This window comes from Balearica regulorum, chromosome 16 (assembly GCF_011004875.1).
Source record: "Balearica regulorum gibbericeps isolate bBalReg1 chromosome 16, bBalReg1.pri, whole genome shotgun sequence".
NCBI lineage: Eukaryota > Metazoa > Chordata > Aves > Gruiformes > Gruidae > Balearica > Balearica regulorum.
This window is the reverse complement of record NC_046199.1, coordinates 4,560,401-4,580,749: the sequence shown is the minus strand read 5'-3', so window position 1 is coordinate 4,580,749 and position 20,349 is coordinate 4,560,401. Positions and strand designations below refer to the sequence as shown.

The following is a 20,349-nucleotide window of genomic DNA, read 5'->3' as shown; positions in this document are numbered from 1 at the left end:
GCATGTTACAAAGCTTTCACACCCCTCAGTTCTTAACTTAGCAGGAGTCACACTCATTCCAAGCGAAAATTTTGCAGCTGTACAGCCAGGTAAAAGTACATCTGGAGAAGTGGTTCTCCAGAACCACCCAAATTCTCAGAACTGGCAAGTGAAGTGGCCTGCCACTGACAGCTCATCACAACTCAGACCAGCACAGTACAACCGCCCACTACGCTGGGAATTACCCACTACTTAGGCTGAAGTGATTCATTCTCAAGGTTCCTTGACTCAATGGTTTTATTTTTCTCAAGAATACTTCCAGAGGACAGAGAGACACAGACATTTTACAAGTCTTCATATTCAGCTCTTTCTCCAATCCTTTAAGAAAAAAAGAAAAAAAAATTGCAAATTGAATCTTTTTTAGTAAGTGCCAACAATGCTGTCAGCTCTGGCTAGGAGACAGTCCCCGCCCCAGACAGCTTCCATTCTAAGACAGAGAGCAGTAACATGGTGAGGTTCACAGGGAAAACGACAAGGAAGGTGACACGGTTTGTCATGCTGCTGGTGCCATACATGGAGACTGGTACAGCTGGCAGTCAGTACGTAGACACTGAACAGCCCACATGCTGCACATGACAGAACATGTTCTCTCTGCAGGTGTTTGGAAGGGAGAAAGTAAAGAAGCTCTCAGGAAAGTTTTCAAGGCAGTCCTGTGACGAGGAAGGCATTTGTTCTATGTAGAAATTTTTGCCTATTTACACTTTTTTTTTTTTAAGGAAAATAAAATTATAGTTATAATATGCCAAAACTACATTCATCAAATCAGTTGCCTTACAAAAATAAAATTTTCAAACAATGTGTTTCTAAAATAAATATCAATAGAGTTGGAAAAAATAAATACATGTATCCAGCTATCTTGTGAGAACACAAAAGGGTACAGTTCCTTACTGAAAAGTAGCCATGGAGTCCCAATTAAAGCAGCAACTGTTCAGAGCATCCTTCTCTTACAGTAGCACATGAAGAAGAGTCCCAAGCAGCAAAGAACAGATTCTTAATAAAAAAAATAAATATAGGAATGCATTCCTTATAGGAAAGTACAGAACATTTTCACCTTTGCTGAACGACAGAGACTAAATGACAGTGTTCCATTACACACCCCTGCTGAAATTTTCTGGTATTTCCAAGTAGTGAGAGCCTAACATCTTTTCTTTTGTCAGGGGGAAAAAAAGAAAAGAAAAGCTGTGAATTTGATTGTTTGTGAACACAGGTGTATAGTCCCCCAATTGAGCAAAACAGTCCTTCTTAAAAACACTGAGCTACTCTTCCTCCCCCTCCCCAAACAGCAACTTTCACGTAGGGAAACAAGACACTTTAACACAAAGCTACCTACAGAAGGACTGTTACAGCACGTGGAGCCCGGGGCAGCTCAACCTCAGGCAAGAGACTTTTGCTGCTTGGGAGCACAAGCTGCACCAGTTCAGGATGGTCCAACATGAAATCAATGTTTCCATGGCAGCCCCTTGTGTTTCAAGGGCTAGTTCATTGCCCTGAGCTCCTGCTGCCAGGAGTCAGTCGCAGTTTGGCCGGTAGTAGTCACAGTGCTCTAGGTGATAGGAGGCAGGGTACCCTACTCCCCACTCTCATAAGGCAGCCGTATCGCTCCAGGAAAGCGCTTTCCTTCTTGAAGGTTTCAGGGTTTTGTGGTCCTGTGTGTCCTCTTATTTTTTAAATTGTTTTTCTACCTATTTAAAAGGAGCAACATGCCCAGATGAACAGTGGTCAAGTAGGCAAAGAATAAAATGTCCACAATGCAAGCTCTACATAGGTTTACAAAGTACTGGTCATGCATAAACCCCTACAGATCCTGGCAGGCATTTAAACATTTAAGTTGATGTAAGAACAAATTGCTAACGAACTGACTGCTGAATGGACTGTAGCCAGCTTGAATTCACTGGTAGGTTCTGCATCTGATGTCATAAGACTTCAGTCATGTCAAATCAGTGGTCATCTACTTTAACCCTTTTTGCTTTCAAGGAAAGATGCTGCAAGAGAAGAAAATAAAAGAACAATTGTTTAGTGTTTACACAATTAGAAACGTTCAACTAGAATGCTTTCAGTCTTTAATCCCAAATTAAATAAATTCTTATACAAATATCAAATACCACCCTTCCCAAGCTCTGCTTGTTATTGATATAGCTAAAATAAACCTATGACATTGAAAACCCACACATATCTCAAAGTCATATTCTGGCTTGGTATAAAAATATCATCTTCTAGTACTTCTGTACTAACTGCAAGCAAGTTGCCAGCATCAAATATGCACAGAAAGATGTATGTGCACCCAACAATACATCTGCACCAACACTAGGAGTACATACGTGAAGTACAGGATTTTAACTAATGTATTAACACTGCAGCTGTAGTTGTGTTGGACCTTTAAACCTCTATGCTCTTAAAGAAAAAGACCTACAAAAATGTGGAATGAAACATGAAGAAAGTCCTGCAAAATTTGGAATGAGACATAATTGACTGAGACCATCATCAAGCTGTAGAAGAAAACTTTTTAACACTGAATCCTATTCAGTTGTAATTTGTTTGTAACTTGATACAGGAATAAAAATTCTCTTATTTCAGAAATCTCTTATTAGCACAAGGATGAATCCTTTAGTAGAAAAAGGGTCTGAATGTCTATAAATTAGCATAACTGTGTGTCTTGCAATGACTTGCTTATTGAAAATTTATGTGCATAATTCAAAGCTTTACAGAACAGGAACATTTCTAGTTTTTAAACATTGTATAAAAGACACTCAAACCTTTTGGCTGATAAGGATAACTGACAAAACCAGAAAAGATAATTTTCCTCAAAACCAGCACTATCATCCTCCAGAGCTTCCATTTATTTTAGGATGAAAGCAATGCTCAAGTCATACTACAGAGTTTATCAAATCAAAAGGGTGGCAATGGTAAAAATTAGGCTCCGATGTAATTTCATAGACTATCTACAACACTGGTAGTACCACCTTGAAAAACATGCTCTCTCAGTCAGGCAGGTAAGACAAGTCGTCTTCGCTTACAAAAATCAACTCAAGTTTTTCCTGAACAAGTCATTGAGTCACACTCCCTGACATCACCTACCTAAAGGAAAACCTCGCACCAAACTTTAGTCCATGGAGAGGCCTTATCGTAATGGGACGTTATGTTGTACATGGGATGTTACAACATGTAAATATTTGAGTTGAAAGGACTAATTATTCCAGGAGCAGATTTGATACAACTGGAACATTGGCTCACCTCCTTTTCACACCATGCTTGCAGAACATCTAACAGCAGCTAAAGACTCAAGGGCCTACCCTGCAGGGATCATGACTGCCTTTGTGAAATGTGTTACAGGAAAGAGGCAGAAAATATTTAGCTATTCAGTAAGTGAATTTATAGATGATATCTGGATAACTGGGATGAATTAGCCAAGCTGAACTTAAAAAAAGCCCCAACGCTCTCAAGTCAATTATGTGGACAGTGCCGATGCTGTCGTACACTGTAACCACAGAAGTGTGTCGTAAGGTCCTCCGTGCACTAGTTTTGCTTTTTTCCAAAAATCCCAGGAAGTGAAAGAAAACAAACATCAGATTTTCAGAAAAGTCACATAGCATAGCAGCTTGTGTTGGTTTTGCATCGCAAGGTTTTGGTAGCTGGGGGGGCTACAGGGGTGGCTTCTGTGAGAAGCTGCTGGAAGCTTCCCCTGTGTCTGATAGAGCCAATGCCAGCCGGCTCCAAGACGGACCCGCCGCTGGCCAAGGCCAAGCCAATCAGCACCTCTGGGATAACATATTCAAGAAAGAGAAAAACAGTTAGAGAGGGCTTTTGCAGGCAGAGAGAGGAGTGAGAAGATGTAAGAACAACGGCAGACACCAAGGTCAGTGCAGAAGGAGGGGCAGGAGGTGCTCCAGGCGCCAGAGCAAGATTCCCCTGCAGCCTGTGGTGAAGACCATGGTGAAGCAGGCTGTCCCCCTGCAGCCCATGGAGGGAGGATGAGGGGGTGTAGAGATTCCACCTGCAGCCTGTGGAGGAGCCCACGCTGGAGCAGTTTGCTCCTGAAGGTCTGCACCCTGTGGAAGAGACCACGCTGGAGCAGTTCGTAAAGGACTGTAGCCCGTGGGAGAGACTCACGTTGGAGAAAGTCGTGAAGGACTGTCTCCCGTGAGAGGGACTCCATGTTGGAGCAGGGGAACGATGAGAGGAGTCCTCCCCCTGAGGATGATGAAGCGGCAGAAACACCGTGTGATGAACTGACCGTAACCCCCATTCCCCGTCCCCCCGTGCCGCTGAGGGGGGCGGAGGTCGAAGCCGGGAGTGAAGTTGAGCCTGGGAAGATGGGAGGGGTGGGGGAAGGGGTTTTGAGATTTGGTTTTATTTCTCATTCCTCTACTCTGTTTTGCCTAGTAATAAATAAGATGAATTCCCTCTCTAAGTTCGGTCTGTTTTGCTCGTGATGATAATTAGAGAATGATCTCTCCCTGTCCTTATCTCGACCCATAAGTTTTTTTTTCATTGTACCTTTTCTCCCCTGTCTAATGAAAGAGGGGAGTGATAGAGCAGCTCTGGTGGGCACCTGGCCCTCAGCCAGGGTCAACCCACCACACAGCTGTATAAATCAGAAACAGCAATTTTTGCAACATGGCTGCTCATATGCACAAACAGATCTCTTTCTGCATAGGTCTTACATGCAAGTGCATTTTTTCACTCAGTATTTTAGAAAAACTTCACTAATTTAGAATATAAAGCTCAGTAGTTATTAATCTCCCATGGGAAATTCACATGCAAGATTGAATTGGTAATCTTGCCTATAGAGTTTTTACATGCAATGCGGTATCAGCAGCTCCAGCATAACTAAGATTTAGATAATACCAATCCAGTTCTCAGAATGACCAGTGAATAAGCCTAGAATGATGGATTCATGTGGCACAGAGTTGATAAAGCACGGTGGCAACTATTAAAAGATAATTGTAAAGAAAAGCTATGTTTGCACAAATAGTAGCTGTTCTTTGCCACTTCAAGTTTGAACAGATCAGAGCTGTACGAAACTTAATTAATGCTCAAAAAAAAAGCTCAGGGTTTGCACAACCATTTGCAAAGCATGCAAAGACTCCTCTAAAATGATCGTGCAAAGTATGACCACTGCCGAGCTATAGCACTGCTCATAGGAGTGCTACCAAGTGCTTATACTCAAGTGTAAAATGGCTAAAGACTTCATTTGCCAGAGCAATATACTATTTTGTAACTTTGAGATCACGTCTGTTGGCTGGATAATAGGGGAAAAAGCTTTCATGCATCAATTTATTATCCTCTTTCTTTATATTAAAACCACTACAATGAACAAAACCAAATTAATTTTTGTACCATTAAAAAGACAACAACAAAACATAAACACATCAAAAGTTCAGATACAAGAGCTGCTAATACAGCAATGGTACCGTTTGGGCTTTATGCCGATTCCGTACCGTTCCTTGCTGGTAAAAATGAGGAGCCAGTTCCAAGAGCCACGCAGATTCAACAGCAGTCACATCTCTCATGTAATACTTAGCAGTCTGTATGACTTCATTGTAGACTACCCTAGGAGGAAAAAAAAAAAAGTGTTTGCTATAAAGCAATGAGTGAGAGAGATGATTAGCAGCATATTTTCACATGCATGCTGCCAGAGGTAGTATTTACAGAGTGACAAGAGAGTCTTTAAGTTATAATACAGCTTCTTATCACTTTCCCTCTGGTTGTTCAAAGTACTCTACATTAAAACAACCTTTAGACTGCCCTTAAAAACACCTTCACATATTACCAGGACATATGGATGCAAGGTATAAAAGAAAGAGTATTTCTTATAATGGGGCCAAGGGGGACTCATAACAGATGCTTTGGAAGAGACAATATTAGTTACTCTGCGATATCACAAGGAAGGATGTCAGAGGCACCAAAACCCTGGACCCACAACAAGTAGGGCACAAATCACAGCATGACTATCTTTGGTGCCTATCTGCAGACAAGAAAGATAAGGATTGGAAGAAGATCAGCTTTAACTACTGCCAGAACATCTCCTGGTAAGAGATTTAGAAACAGCCAGCCATGTGGACTCAATCCCTGCTCCCAGCATGGGCAACCTATTTCTGAAGTCACCCTTCAGTACGGAAAGTCATTTTTACCAAGGAAGCGCAAACCCACTCGCTGAAGGGTTAGTCACCAAAACCCCAAGTTGTTATCTGCCTTCTATACACATTAGAGGTGCAAACCCACAAGGTTTGTGGTCTCTCATTAATTGGTATTTTGCTCTCAAAAGCAAAGAGGGAAGAGATCAAAATTCTCTTCTTTGCCAAACGTGGTCCGAGACATACTAACTAATACAACTAAAGAGAAATCTGAGGAAAGCAAACAAGCATGAGAACACATTTTACATACACCTCTAAGAGACAGAGAATTGAAGCCCTCAACACAGGATGGGTGCCCAGGCAGCAGCAACACTGAAACTAGGGTTGCTGAGTAAGTTAAACTCCTGTCTTACAGGATGCCACAAGCCAGCAGCGTCTTTAGGCTGGTGGTGGCAACACCACGTGGCCTTGGAAGACAGCTCTCTGCCTGTTCTGCAACACGTGGGTCCAAAAAGAGATTTAAGCCCAGAATCACTATTCCTAAAAACTCCAGCAATACTGCTGCCACCAACAGCAAACAGGCTGTGCAGCAAAGAGCAGTCTTAAGTTTTGTCAGTTAAGACTTCCAGCTAGCTGTCTACAGTTCTGCTTTTCTATAGGTCTGGAAGTGCCCAAGGCTGGGATGGAAGTTCCACACTGAAGGCTCATCATCTAAAAGCCGAGCCCTGGAAGAAGTGTGTGCTGGAGCAAAGAATTCTTCCAGTACTCTCCTACCACTAGACTTTCTTTCCAAATAAATTTATTCACAATTTATTCTTCTGTTACTCTCCCATGACCCAACCTCTTTCAGGATGTTACTTTTTGAGTTTTTCTAGCTTACAGTAGGTATATTTGCAAAGTGTTCTTTTTATTATTTCAAACATACTGTGTTTTATTTTTAATAGCAGTGACAGGAGGATAAAAAAAACAACTGACAAAACAGCATCAAATAAGGCTGGTTTCAGTGGCAAAAATTACTCTAGCTACACTCTGCTCAACTCAGCCCTGAAGAATTGGTACAGTGAGCCAGGCTTATTTTTATTTTTTGAGCCAAACTTTAATTTGTGAGCCAGTGTGATTGCTGGCCAAGTTCCAATCAGTTATACTGCTGCAAACCCTACGCACCAGGTGTAGGAGCTCAATTCAAAGACAACAGATGACACTGGCCAAGTTTATCCTTCAAAGTCTCAGCAACAGGCAAAGAAGGACCAGAGTCCAAATACTTCAGGTTGATCATGTTGACCTGATCATTAGAAACACATTTCTGTTTGTTATCTGAGCATCTTTGACATTACAAATGGAATTGCAATATCCCAGACATTACGAATGTATGACAATTCCTTTCCTTGATCTGCCAGACATCCGTAACCTTTTACATGAATGCCCTCTCCTAGCAAGCCATTTGCAATTACTGCACCTATTTGGCAGGCTATTTCCTTAATAGGCTTAATAAATTAACCCTAGCTCTATCTAGGCACAGAGACTACTCGTAGAGCAATTTGCAGTGCAAGGTATGGCACCCACTAAGAAAGGGTCACCTAACTGCTTTCCAACCTCTGCAGGTTTTTTTGACAGTTAAACATCACTATATTCCTGATTTATTTGGATACTGCCTACAAAAAGTTGCAAAGGAAATACCAACTGAATTCTCTCTGTGGGAGCCATGACCACCTACTTCTATTCCTGCACTGATGGAGAAAAGTCATTCATGAAAATGTCTGGATGCTGAGAATGTCTTATAAAGATCACAAAGCAGGTGAAAGCTGCTTTAACTTACCAGCGGGGAGGTTTCTCTGCATACAGCACTGAAGTGGGGTGGATATGAAGTTCATGGTCATCACGGATAGTCCTTGAAAGCAAGATACTATTTCAGATAGAGAGTCTATTTATTGTTTAACATTTGGTTCCTTTCATCCCCAGTAAGAATGTTAATAAAAGGCAACAATGAAAGAACTGGAACAAATTAAAAACATCCGCACTTAATGAACAGATGAAACCAGGCTTAAATCCCAGCAAAAGGAAAAATTGGTAATTTAACATCCTGAAAGAGTTCTAGCTATGCTAAATGAAAAAGTAGTGTTTCAGGCTTTTATTCATTGCACTGGGAGTGCTGCAACAGAGATGCTGTTCTTGCTTACGTTAACACAAGCTAATTACTATTAGTAACAGCTTTCCACTATCAATAACTTTAATCATTTATATTTCCCAAAGAGAAAAGATAAACATTGAAGCAGTTTGAAAATACAAAACTTCAAATACTTAGTAAATCAACTGCCAGGTGTTTCTTATTGCAAGTGTCTAAAGAAGCATCTGTTTGTTGATTATACCTAGATTTATCCAGTCAAAGGAGCTTTTAAACTAAGCAACAGTTATAATGAAACTACGTATTTTACCTGTAAGCTCCAGTAGAGTGGAATTTAGCTGCATTAGCAAAGAAGCCAGAAACTATGCATCTCAAAACAGGATCTGGATCACCTGAAAAGAAGATTTTTTCTGTAAGATGCATCAATGGAATGGCAAAAATCCCTAAAATACCACTTAATCATCTAAAATAACTTTTCACAGTGCATCAGGCTTTGATAGCAAAAGCTTGAAGACAGACAGACCCTGCAATCTGTTTTGACATCAATTTCACAGCAAATCAAAGTTACTGTGTAAAAAACTACCATTCCCACTGGTGTCTCGATGAAGATAGTTCCACAGTCCTTAGAGCAACCTTGTGTGACAGCTAAGCATTGAAGTCTGATTTGCAGAGCAGTTAGAGATGGGTGCTGGGAACTAATAGAATCATAGAATCATTTAGGTTGGAAAAGGCCTTCAAGATCACCAAGTCCAACGGTTCACCCAGCACTGCCAAGCCCACCACTAAACCATGTCCCTAAGCACCACATCTACACGGCTTTTAAATACCTCCAGGGATGGTGACTCCACCACTTCCCTGGGCAGCCTGTTCCAACGCTTGACAACCCTTTTGGTGAAGAATTTTTTCCTAATACCCAATCTAAACCTCCCCTGGCACAACTCGAGGCCATTTCCTCTTGTCCTATCACTTGTTACTTGGGAGAAGAGACCAATCCGCACCTGGCCACAACCTCCTTTCAGGTAGTTGCAGAGAGTGATCAGGTCTCCCCTCAGCCTCCTGTTCTCCAGACTAACCAACCCCAGTTCCCTCAGCCGCTCCTCATCAGACTTGTGCTCCAGACCCTTCAGCACTTCACTGCCCTTCTCTGGACACGCTCCAGCACTTCAATGCCCTTCTTGTACTGAGGGACCCAAAACTGAACACAGAACTTGAGGTGCGGCCTCACCAGTGCCGAGTACAGGGGGATGGTCACTGCCCTGGTCCTGCTGGCCACGCTATTTCTGCCAGGGTGCCGTTGGCCTTCTTGGCCACCTGGGCATACTGCTGGCTCATATTCAGGCGGCTGTTGACCAGCACCCCCAGGTCCTTTTCTGCCAGGTGGCTTTTCAGCCACTCTTCCCCAAGCCTGTAGTGTTGCCTGGGGTTGTTGTGCCCCAACTGCAGGACCCAGCACTGAGCCTTGTTGAACCTCATACAGTTGGCCTTGGCCCACGGATCCAGCCTGTCCAGATCCCTCTGTAGAGCCTTCCTACCCTCCAGCAGATCACCACTCCCACCCAACTTGGTGTCATCTGCACACTTACTGAGGTGCACTCAATCCCCTCATCCAGATCACTGATAAAGCTATTAAACAGAACTGGCCCCAGCACTGAGCCCTGGGATACACCACTTGTGACTGGCCGCCAACTGCGTTTAACTCTATTCACCACAACTCTTTGGGCCTGGCCATCCAGCCAGTTTTTTACCCAGCAAAGCGTATGCCCGTCCAAACCATGAGCAGCCAGTTTCTCCAGGAGAATGCTGTGGGAAATGGTGTCAAAGGCTTTACTAAAGTGCAGGTAGACAACATTGACAGCCTTTCCCGCATCCACTATGCGGAAAGAAGGAGAAGGAGATCAGGTTGGTCAAGCAGGACCTGTCTTCATAAACTTGTGCTGACTGGGCCTGATCACCTGGTTGTCCTGAATGTGCCACGTGATGGCACTCAACATGATCTGCTCCATAACCTCCCCTGGCACTGAGGTCAGACTGACTGGCCTGTAGTTCCCCACATCCTCCTTCCGTCCCTTCTTGTAGATGGGTGTCACATTGGCTAACCGCCAGTCAACTCGGACCTCCCCAGTTAGCCAGGACTGCCGAGAAATGGTGAAAAGTGGCTTGGCGAGCACCTCTGGCAGCTCCCTCAGCACCCTGGGGTGGATCCCATCCAGCCCCATAGCCCTGGGTGTGTCTAAGTGGTGTAGCATGGTCACGGCACCCATGCACGCACAGCACTGCGGGAAATCAGATCCCAATGACTGACTGTACATCACTTTGAACATACTAGAAAAATCGCTTTTTGGAAAGTCAAAAGAGGGAATAGGGTGATCTATTTATGACACTCTTGATAAATCTGTCCATTAAATATATAATCAGTGGTTATAAGTTCTTGCTGGAAAACTTAACTAATGAAGACTGGACTAAATGCTAATTGTAAAAATGGGCTAAAACACTCTTCTGCAGTTATTTTTAGGAAAAAAAAATCTGGATTTAATTAACATTATTTTTAGGCCAGAAAGAAAATACTTCAAAGGTCACAAGAACAGCAGAAAGCAGACTGACAATTTGAAGACTACCTTTAATATGTATTGGACAACAGGTTAAAAAAAATAATTCACCTTCACTGGACTTCTTTGGCACTTTAAAGCGGACGAGAAGCTTTTTCAGCTGCTCTCTTACAACAGAAGCTCTAACAAGCCCTTTGTAGTTCAGAAAGTGTTCCTGGCACCACTGAGAGCTCTTGCTGTGCTGTGCAGTGAGAAGAATAGAAAAAATTACAATGAGATACCATCAACAAAACAAAACCCAATCTCTTTTGGATCCATAGCTGCCTTCTGTTTTTCTTCTGTTTCCTACAACATATTTAATGTTGTTTTCCCTGAAAATTATCTGTTTACATAGCAACTAACAAGAGTACGTAGCACCAATAACTACAAAACATGTTTCAATCAACTTCTAAATAGTAGAACAAATGCTATGGGGTATTTTCAAACAGATGTACTTCATTTCTTCATAAGTGTTGAAAGAGAACAGCATCAGTCATTCCATTCTCACAAATGCATCACATTGAAAACAGACTAGTTTATCATCTCAAAATGCAAACAACCTTTTCTATACACTGATTTCATTGGTCTTCTCTATGCAAAGAACTATTTCTCCAGAAGCCAGCAGTTACTCCAAAGCCTCTGCATTTGGCTGTTTCTAAAGAGAATTAGGGAGATATAAAATTTAAAGGGCAAAATTTCAGTTGGTATCTGACTCATTGCTTTGGGGCTAGGGAGAGAGAAGTCATATTTAAACACTTGAGTGGTTATACTGCTTCAACTCAACACTGTTGCAAATATATTATTACAGAAGTGCTTTATACCAGCAAAATATACTTCTCCCAAATAGGTATAGCGCTTCAAAACCGTTAAGTAAAACCACAGCTTACAGAGAAGTATTAAGATTGGTGTTAGGGTCAATGAAAAAGAGGATATGATGATCAATGACGTAATAAAAAAAAAAAAAGAAAAAAAGACTGTAAATTTAGATGCAGTTTATCATCAGTAAAACTCAGACATCCACAGAAAAAATGAGACAATATGAATTTCATTTGGCATTTGAATATCTGTTTTTCCCAGGCCCTTTCAAAAATCCCAGTCTCCTTGAAAATACAGTTGTCTATCCATAAGACTTCCATGCTATACACAAATCAAATTCTTTCTATTCACTGTTCAGAAGAACGACAGAAGGTTTGTGGCAAAATATGACCAGAATAACTTTTAAAGCAGAATTATCACTTAATAGACTTGTTAATTCCTCAACTTTGAGGATGCTATATCCAGGACTTCCAGAATCAGAACTCAGGACTTCACACTCTTCCCATTCCTGCAAATCCACAAACACTTGAGCTGACTTACTTTGACAAAGGCTTCATAAACATTAAGCATAGTGAGATGATCACCTTCTTCTACAGCAAACTTTCTGTGTTGCCTGGCCTGGAGAAGAAGAAATATATTTTTATAGGCACATTGATTTTTGCAAAAATCAGTCCAATATCCATAGTTCCCATCATCTGCATATTTCCTGGTAACTCTCACCATATAGGGTAGTTCCTCTAGGCAACAGCAATATTTTACTAGCCCACCTATATTCAGGAGCACTTTTAAAACTTAAATTAGAAAAAAAAGAGAACCCCCAAAATGCAAGAGAGGAATGCATTAAAATTAGGCTCCTGTTATCTATAGAGCACTTGCTACATCCTAATGCTTTCTTTTTTTGTTCCTCTTGAAAGGAACTGGTGTTTGGGGAGGTTTGGTTTTTTGTTTGGGGTTTTCTCCCCCGCCTCTACAGACGCTTATATTGACCAATATTTATTTATAACCCTTCATGATTTTGGTTCTCAGAAGGAGTCTTTTAACACTAGTAAAGGACTCCATGGTTCCCACCATTACTCAGTTTCTTCTTTTACCTGTAACCGATAGGTACAGTTCAAGACCTTGCTTCATTTTTGTACAAATTTGCAGTCAATAAAATATAGTAGTATCAATAAAATACTTGGCAGAAATGCAGAAACGTGGAACTAACAAAAACAAAATAAGACATGACTGAACTTACAGCCTGAGCTTTTTGATTTGGAGGGATCACAAAGATGTTTTGAATCTGCATCATGGCAGCTATTGTCAAAATCTCCTGGGAGCAGCCAAAATTTCCTGAGGAGTAAGTAGAGAAATTCCGTAAAGGAAATGCTTCTTCCATTCAACTTATCCCCATACAGAATAAAGAGGAAAAGAAGTGAAATATATTTTTAAGGCATATAAAACCAAAATACCTAAACCCCTAGATTTTTTTTTTTAGTATAAACAGTGGATGTTTTTTAATATGAAACACAAAAGACAAATGTGTTAGACTTGTTAATTAGGGTGTTAAATTGTTAGACTTATTTGTTAGAGAGGTTCATGAGCTTAACCAATTCTTTTCAGTAAACACCATACCAAGATGAAGCATATAGTTTGTTTCAAGTTGAGCAAATGTCTAACACTACACTATAATCACTAGAGACAATATCCTTTACTCAACACAAGCCTGTGAAACAAATCTGATTTTTTTTTTCTCCTACCTGATTCCAGAAGCATCTTTGCAAACATAGGATTCAAAGGAAACTCTGCTATTCTCATTCCAAGAGGCTCTGTTAAACGGCAGTGCATATCCAAACCTACAGCATATTAATAAATGTAGCTGTGATACAGGTAAAAGTAGCACAGAAAGTCTTGTTTAGCAATTTAATGTGTACTAAAGAGCAGAATTAAGAGCTAAAATATAGCAAATATGTTCAGCAATTCTTAGTTGTATATTAAACCAAGCTTAAAGGTGCCCCTTAATATCCATTTACTCTCCTGTAGGTCACTGGTATTGTTTTGGGTTTTTTTAACACACAAGTTTGTTCATTTTGACCAAGTTCCATTGCTACTGCCAATAATTTAGAAAACTTGCAGTCAAAGTCAATGCAATGGCAGTCAGTGCCCACTAGCTGTTAGACTCGTGTATCTTCTTTTTAACTAGTTAGCAACATCTTTGTTCATGGTGACAGAAAGCAGAAGGAGTCCTGATGAGAATTAAAAAAGGGCATAATTATGGAACAGGCATAATTGTAGAAACAGGAAGCACTACTGGGAGGTGGTGGGGTAGGATGTCATTTTGCTGAGTCACATCTGCTTAGGTCATGGAGAAAAACAATTTAACTTTAGTATCATCTAGAGATGTACAGCTGATGAAGATTCTCTGCAGTTCGTACAGCCTCACGCATCAATAGCTAAACTGTCAGCCATGTTCCAACTGTACCCTTTTTACTGGAGATGAAGTGGTACAGGACAGAGATACGACAGTTTGCTTTTTGACTCCTGGTTATCACTAAGTAACCCTGCATGTTTCTCATTTTAGTTCCATGGCTTCCTACAGTCAAACACCTGCAGCATGGTTTACCCAGGCAAATTATATTCTAATCCAGAACATGATGCTGAATCAGGGAACGATTTAAATGGAAAAGCATTTCCTTTGCAAAAGAACACAGGAAATAGGAAAAAAAAAAAAATACAGACACAGAAAATGATAGAAGGAAAAGAGCTCATTAAGAAAGTCAGCAAAGAGTGAGAATTGAAAGAGAAAAGAAAATTGCAAGCAAGCCAATTGGTATGAGGTGCAACAAGGAGGCAGAGCACAAGAGAAAAGCTACACAAGGAGAGACAGAAGAGCCCAATAACAGGACTTTGGGGCACTGTAGATTACATAAATAACCACAGCAGAGTAGACTGAGGAAGCACAACGGTGGCCCATGCATTATATATTTACGTGTCAAACTGCATAGTGACAAAAAAACACAGTTGTACATCAGCTATGTTTCACAGAGAAAAGCAAAACCAAAAATCAAGTCCAGGAATGAGGTCTCCTATAACTCATGTCAGCATATCTGAACCCACAGATACCCCTATCAAGTGTTTAATTTCCTTTATTATTTGATATGCTATCATCTCACTTATTATGACAACGTAGTAATTCACTCACCACACCCCTACACTGTTCAACAAAACCTAATAGACATTTCACATAATGTCAAAACATTTTCCTTCAGAAATAGGTCCAAAAGGCAGCTTATGTGAAATGATAAATATATTTAAACACACAGTCAAAGAAACTGCAAAAATTAAGGTATGATAGCTTTAATTTGACCAGTTAATAGCTTAGAATATGCTGTCTTTCATCTACAGAGAGATAAATGGGTTCCTAAGTAGGAAAAAGGAATAATTGTCATCTTTTTGACTTTCTACAGGTGCATCAAGCCAAAATCCTTTGGCTTCTGCTGTATCCTACAAATCTCAGTGCAATTTTGCATGGAGATAGATATATATATATATATATATAGCTTGTGCACAGATGTCTTCGTAGCAGTAAGACTGAATACACACAGAAGGCCTGCAAAAAAATACAAGTTTGGAATAGGTAAGAGTTTCCTTCAAATAATCTCGAAAGCAACCATCTAGATCCATATATATATATATATATATGTATGAAATCAGAGATCTTTAGCTCCACTTTGAAAAAGATACTGCAAAGATTTTTATTGAACATACTCAGGAGAGATTATTCAAGTCCCATGTCACTAAAAAGTTTCAAGTAACAACCACTAGTATGTGACATGCCAAGGGATTAAAACACTTTATTTTAAACTTAGAGTGGTTGTTTCTGATAGGCAACAACTTACAAACAAGGCTTCAAAGTCTTGGATGTGAAATAAAGCTAAAAATAAAGCCACTTTTAACCTTCTAAATTACGCTTAAAAAGAATAAACTCCAACCGACATCTCAGACTTTCAAAGGGACATCAAAGGAGAAGGCTGAGAAGAGATACTCGTGATGCAATCAGTTCACATCACTAGAAAATAATCAGTCTGAAAACAGTGATGTGTTTATTCAACAGAACTATCTCAACCTTAAGAGTATCTGCTCTGCATAAGACAGTTCTGTTGAATAAATTTCTCTTATGTGCATTGGCACAACAGGGTCCTGACCCTAAACTGCACATTTGCATGCTATTACAATGCAAATAATGAAATATGCGTTCACACTTGCATAACAGAAATTTAATACTTCCTGCACCTGCAAACGCTTGGGCAGCTTCACCTCTGCAACTTAGATAAAATCTCCGTAATAAACCACCTAAAACCTTAAACTTCAGCAAAAATTGGAGAGCGAATCCATCTATCACACACATGCGCACACATTTCTTTCCATCTTAAACACCACCATCAGCACTTTGCTACAAAAGCTGGGCAGCCAACAGAGCAGCAGCTCTGTACTTTTCTGCAAAGCTACCACGAGCATAACACTTTTGCCAAAACATCAAACAGCTAATCAGGGAGTTTATTGACCTTTCCTCTCCGTTTCCCTAAGGTGGTTCTGGCTGTGAATTCATCCTTGCAACACGCTTCTGAGCCACTGTGAAGGTCTTTGTTCCAAGCTTGAGATGGTTGCCAAGAACCAAGTGCTGTAAGTGAAACTCTCCTTTGCAAGATGGAACTGAATCAGCACAGAGCAAAATCACAGCCAAGCAGAGAGTTACAGCTCTGTGAGAATAAGAAGAGAGCAGACTGCCACAAGTTACAACAGCATTTGTAAGTGAGGTAAAAACAGCTACAAACCTCTGGAAGCTTCCAAACTCTACACAATCTCTTTTACCCTTTTCCTCATGTTTACATTATGAAGCAAATATTGTTAACTTTGAATTAACTACAAACACTGAGTTAAAAGTCAAACAGAGTTTCATTTTGATTATTTGTTCTTGTGTCAAGTTTCTGTTTTGTTTAAGTTTGTTGCACTCAAAAAGATTAAATAGCTGTCAAAAAACCCAACAATAGTTCTTCCTATAAACAAAATTAGACAGCATACATGCCACTCACCACAAAAAAAAAAAAGGATTGAAAACTGCATATGAAACTATTACTATGGTGTGATTTGAGTGTTATAGGTATCCAACAGCAGCATAATGAATAAAACCCAAATGACCACATTTAGAATCAGAGTCATAGAATATCTCAAGTTGGAAGGGACCCATAAGGACCATTGAGTCCAACTCCCTGCTCCTCGCAGGACTGCCTAAAAATAAACCATATGACTAAGAGTGTTGTTCAGACTCTCTACTGAATCTGAGAACAAGCTGTGATTAGTAATTCAGAGAACATAATAAAAAAAAAGATATTCTATTAAGTAGCTAAGTAGTAGAAATGACTTTGAATTATCCTCTCTGGGTCTGTTAGACTAGCTTTTTCTTCTTTTCATTAGAAGTTTGTGTCTATCTGTTCATTTGTCCGTAACTAGAAAGTTCAATACTAAAACTAGAGCAGACTATGCAAGCTGCGTGCAAATGAGCTCCTATGCATTTAAAAACATGAAAAGCAAGCAGGCTGTGCACTGAAACACAGACACCGAGCAGGAGAAAAGTAGTTCCAATTCATCCAGGAGGAAATATGCTGCCTTATGGAATGATCGGGGGGGTGGTGTGTGCGCATGTGCGTTCAGTGGTTGCATCGTATTCGCAGCTAATAGAATCAGAACAATTTGACTTGTAGCAAGGTTTGAACTCTCTCAGCTGCAGGACTACCACCACTAGCACTACCTTACACAAGGTGTGGTCTTTTAGCCAGAAGCCACACTACATTCAGAGCAGAGACACAGACTAAAACGCATTTTTAAAATTTTAACTAGATTAGCTCTTAATAACTTTTGTCAGTCATACCTTTAAAATCATACCAATGAGAAGGTATGAAAACTAATACGTGACACTTGCTTCGCTAAGCCATCGAGAAGCACGCTCTCTGTTGGGTTGAATTCTAGCATCCAGTGACCAGCCTCTCCCAAATTCAAGCATCAGATTTTACTTGCAATGTTTAGGCAGAGTTCCCACACACACATGAAGATCAGATAATGAATGTAACATGCTAACAGAAAAATTTAAGAGACACACTATGCTTTTTAAAGTCAGACCAAGGAATAAACAAAGTAGCAATTATATTAATGATGCTAAATTCTAGGTTATTACAGTCAGTCCTAACCTGAAAGAGATGTCAAATCTTTACTTTCAACTTTTTTTGTTTATACTTGCAAATGCTACATGTTTCCATCACTGGCACAGTAACACAAAATGAAAGATCACCACACTAAAAGCTGGAGTATTAAACAACTTATCTAATTGGATGCAGGTAAATTTAGCGTCTAATTCATGTACTGGTGTAATTAGCGTCCAAACTCTGTTTGTATCTTCATACCACTCTGCAGGACTGAAGAAATCCAAACAGAGGATGTGCCTGAGAGAATCAAGCCTCATCAGCTCAGAGCACTGTTCCTAGCAGGGACAAATAGCTGGTTCCTCCCATGAAGGTGCAAGGAAATACACAGAAGATTGCTATAACTGTTTAGATTGGACAAATACCTATTTTTAAAATCTAGTTTATATTCTATGCAATAGATTTCTAGTTCCTCTCAGAAAGTTACTGCTGCCTTTTGCTTGCTTACCTGCCTGAAATAACCAGAGGAAAAGAAAGTAAATTCAGAGGAAACTGAGGTATGCTTTAAAAATACACCAAGAAAAAGCTGCCACCAGTCGAGGCTGCATTTCTCTAAGCACAGTTCTCAATGTCCATCCAATCATGAAATCCAAATTAACAATTTTTTTTCATAACTCCTATAGCATAAATAAAGCAAAGCATAAAGTTCTCACCTCCTAAAGCATACAGCAATTCTAAAGCTTGCACCATTGACTGTGCAGGAGGTGGCTGTGAAGAAAAAAGTGTGCATTGTTTAAAGTTATCATCATAGAACACACAAGTTTTCATAACAATTCTTAGATCTCCCTCTTTTGCAAAACCTTTGAGTTCTACCTACCTACCTTCCTACTTTGGCAAAATGAAGAAAGAGCTCTCAGACTCTTCCTATCACTCTTCCACTGACCACCAGTGCTGCGAGTCAAAAGCACATCAGCAGGCTCAGTGTCATCACTACGATGCTCTCAAAATCTGAGCTAGAAAAGGCATGCTTGCTTTGTCCAACAGTGATGCCAAAAGTGATCAGAACAATTACTTTCTGAACTTTCTGAAATACTAGTTTTTCACATCAATAGAAGAGTAGCTAGAGACTTTACAGAAAGCAAATTTAAAAATTGGTACTGCTCTTTTTAACAAGACAGACAAGCATAGGTTTGGTTTTGTAGATATCAATTTTCCTCTTCATAAATTCAGTGCAAAGGGACTACAGTTACAGTTCTGCAGAATCTCAGAGTTTGTTTTTCTAGGCCTTTCTCAACTTCTCAGCACTTCCAACAGCAAACTCTAGAATACAACCAGTTGTTGTTTCTAAGTTGTCACACACATCACCTGCACTAAAAAATACTTTGCTGCCTGACAGCGGGCAATGCGGTATGCTTTCCAAATCAACAGGGCAATGGGTACTGGTTAACGGTTCTGTGGGTTACCAACAAGTCTCCTAGTCATCTTTCTTCACACTACAGAAAGGTGACAGACTTTACAGCCCAGGACTCACTGAGAGAAAGGGGAACCTGAGCACGTTGTCAATTCCCAAAGCCTTCAGCTGCAAGACGACGGGTGCCAGGTTACTGCGCTGCATCTCGGGAACCGTGGACTTCGGCAGCTTCTCGAAGTCCTCCTCTGTTGTGGGAGAAAACAAAGCAATTTGGGACCAGGTTTCAACTCCCGCTGTATGCGGTCAATGTGATAGAATCATACCCATTTCAAGTTACAATTATTGAGTATAAATACTTAACAGTGGTAAAAGAACTCTCAGAGATATGAAACCGTAATTTAAATAGAAAATTCAATGGTTTTGGCCACATTACTGATTCTGTAGTTTACCCACCCACATTTCAATTTGAAATGTTATAAGTTCTTCACGAAAATCTAGAAATGCTTTATTTCTCTTCTGGTTTAATATTTTTAATCAGAAAATAAAAGGTAGTGTGCAATACTACAAAAATCCTTTTTTTTTTTGAAAGGGACAAGGAAAAGTTCAAAACCAGCATGCTTTCAGTATAAGATTACTAGTTTTAGTAACTATTCAAACAAAATGAGGTTTTAAAAAGCATACTTAAAATAATGACTAAAAATTGAAAACCAATTTATTTGGCGATGCCTTTTATAAAGCGCATTCACTATACAGTCTAAGTCTGGAAAAATACTTCATGTAAGGTCAAAATTCCTGTACCTTCCATTAACCAACTCTTGTGCAGTGAAGATACACACACACACATCCCTATGTTTAGCTAAAACTCCAAATCAAAACAAGAAATATTTCTACCCAAATTATTTTCCTTTCTATACAGAACCCCCCTCTATTTGTTCTAACTCAGACGTTCACTAAGACAAATATAGTGTACCTTTTCTCTACTTTTGTCTCTTCGGTGCACTTTAAAAGGAACTTTAAAATGTTTCTTAAAGTGCCCATTAGGCCAGCTCTTGGACACACAAAAATAACTTCAGTGTAGTCATGGTTCTCCAGTAAAATACTTAAAAAGCTTGGTATATTTCGCAGC

The 20,349-nt window shown here is 40.1% G+C and overlaps 1 protein-coding gene across 2 annotated transcripts in view; it reads right to left on the bottom strand.

Moving 5' to 3' along the window:
- Positions 1-247: 247 nt before the first annotated feature.
- Positions 248-20,349, bottom strand: part of DHX35 (DEAH-box helicase 35) — a 35,253-nt gene continuing 15,151 nt past the window's right edge. The window contains exons 13-22 of one of the 2 annotated variants that reach the window (XM_075768430.1): positions 19,344-19,468; positions 18,526-18,580; positions 13,376-13,471; positions 12,874-12,968; positions 12,177-12,254; positions 10,893-11,022; positions 8,546-8,627; positions 7,930-8,001; positions 5,478-5,589; positions 248-2,021 (exon numbers count right to left, since the gene is read on the bottom strand). In XM_075768430.1, the coding sequence (XP_075624545.1) occupies positions 1,977-2,021; positions 5,478-5,589; positions 7,930-8,001; positions 8,546-8,627; positions 10,893-11,022; positions 12,177-12,254; positions 12,874-12,968; positions 13,376-13,471; positions 18,526-18,580; positions 19,344-19,468 (890 nt within the window). In that variant the 3' untranslated portion in view covers positions 248-1,976. Of the gene's footprint in view, positions 2,022-5,450; positions 5,590-7,929; positions 8,002-8,545; positions 8,628-10,892; positions 11,023-12,176; positions 12,255-12,873; positions 12,969-13,375; positions 13,472-18,525; positions 18,581-19,343; positions 19,469-20,349 lie in introns of both variants that reach the window. The other variant, XM_075768429.1, reaches the window with a different exon arrangement.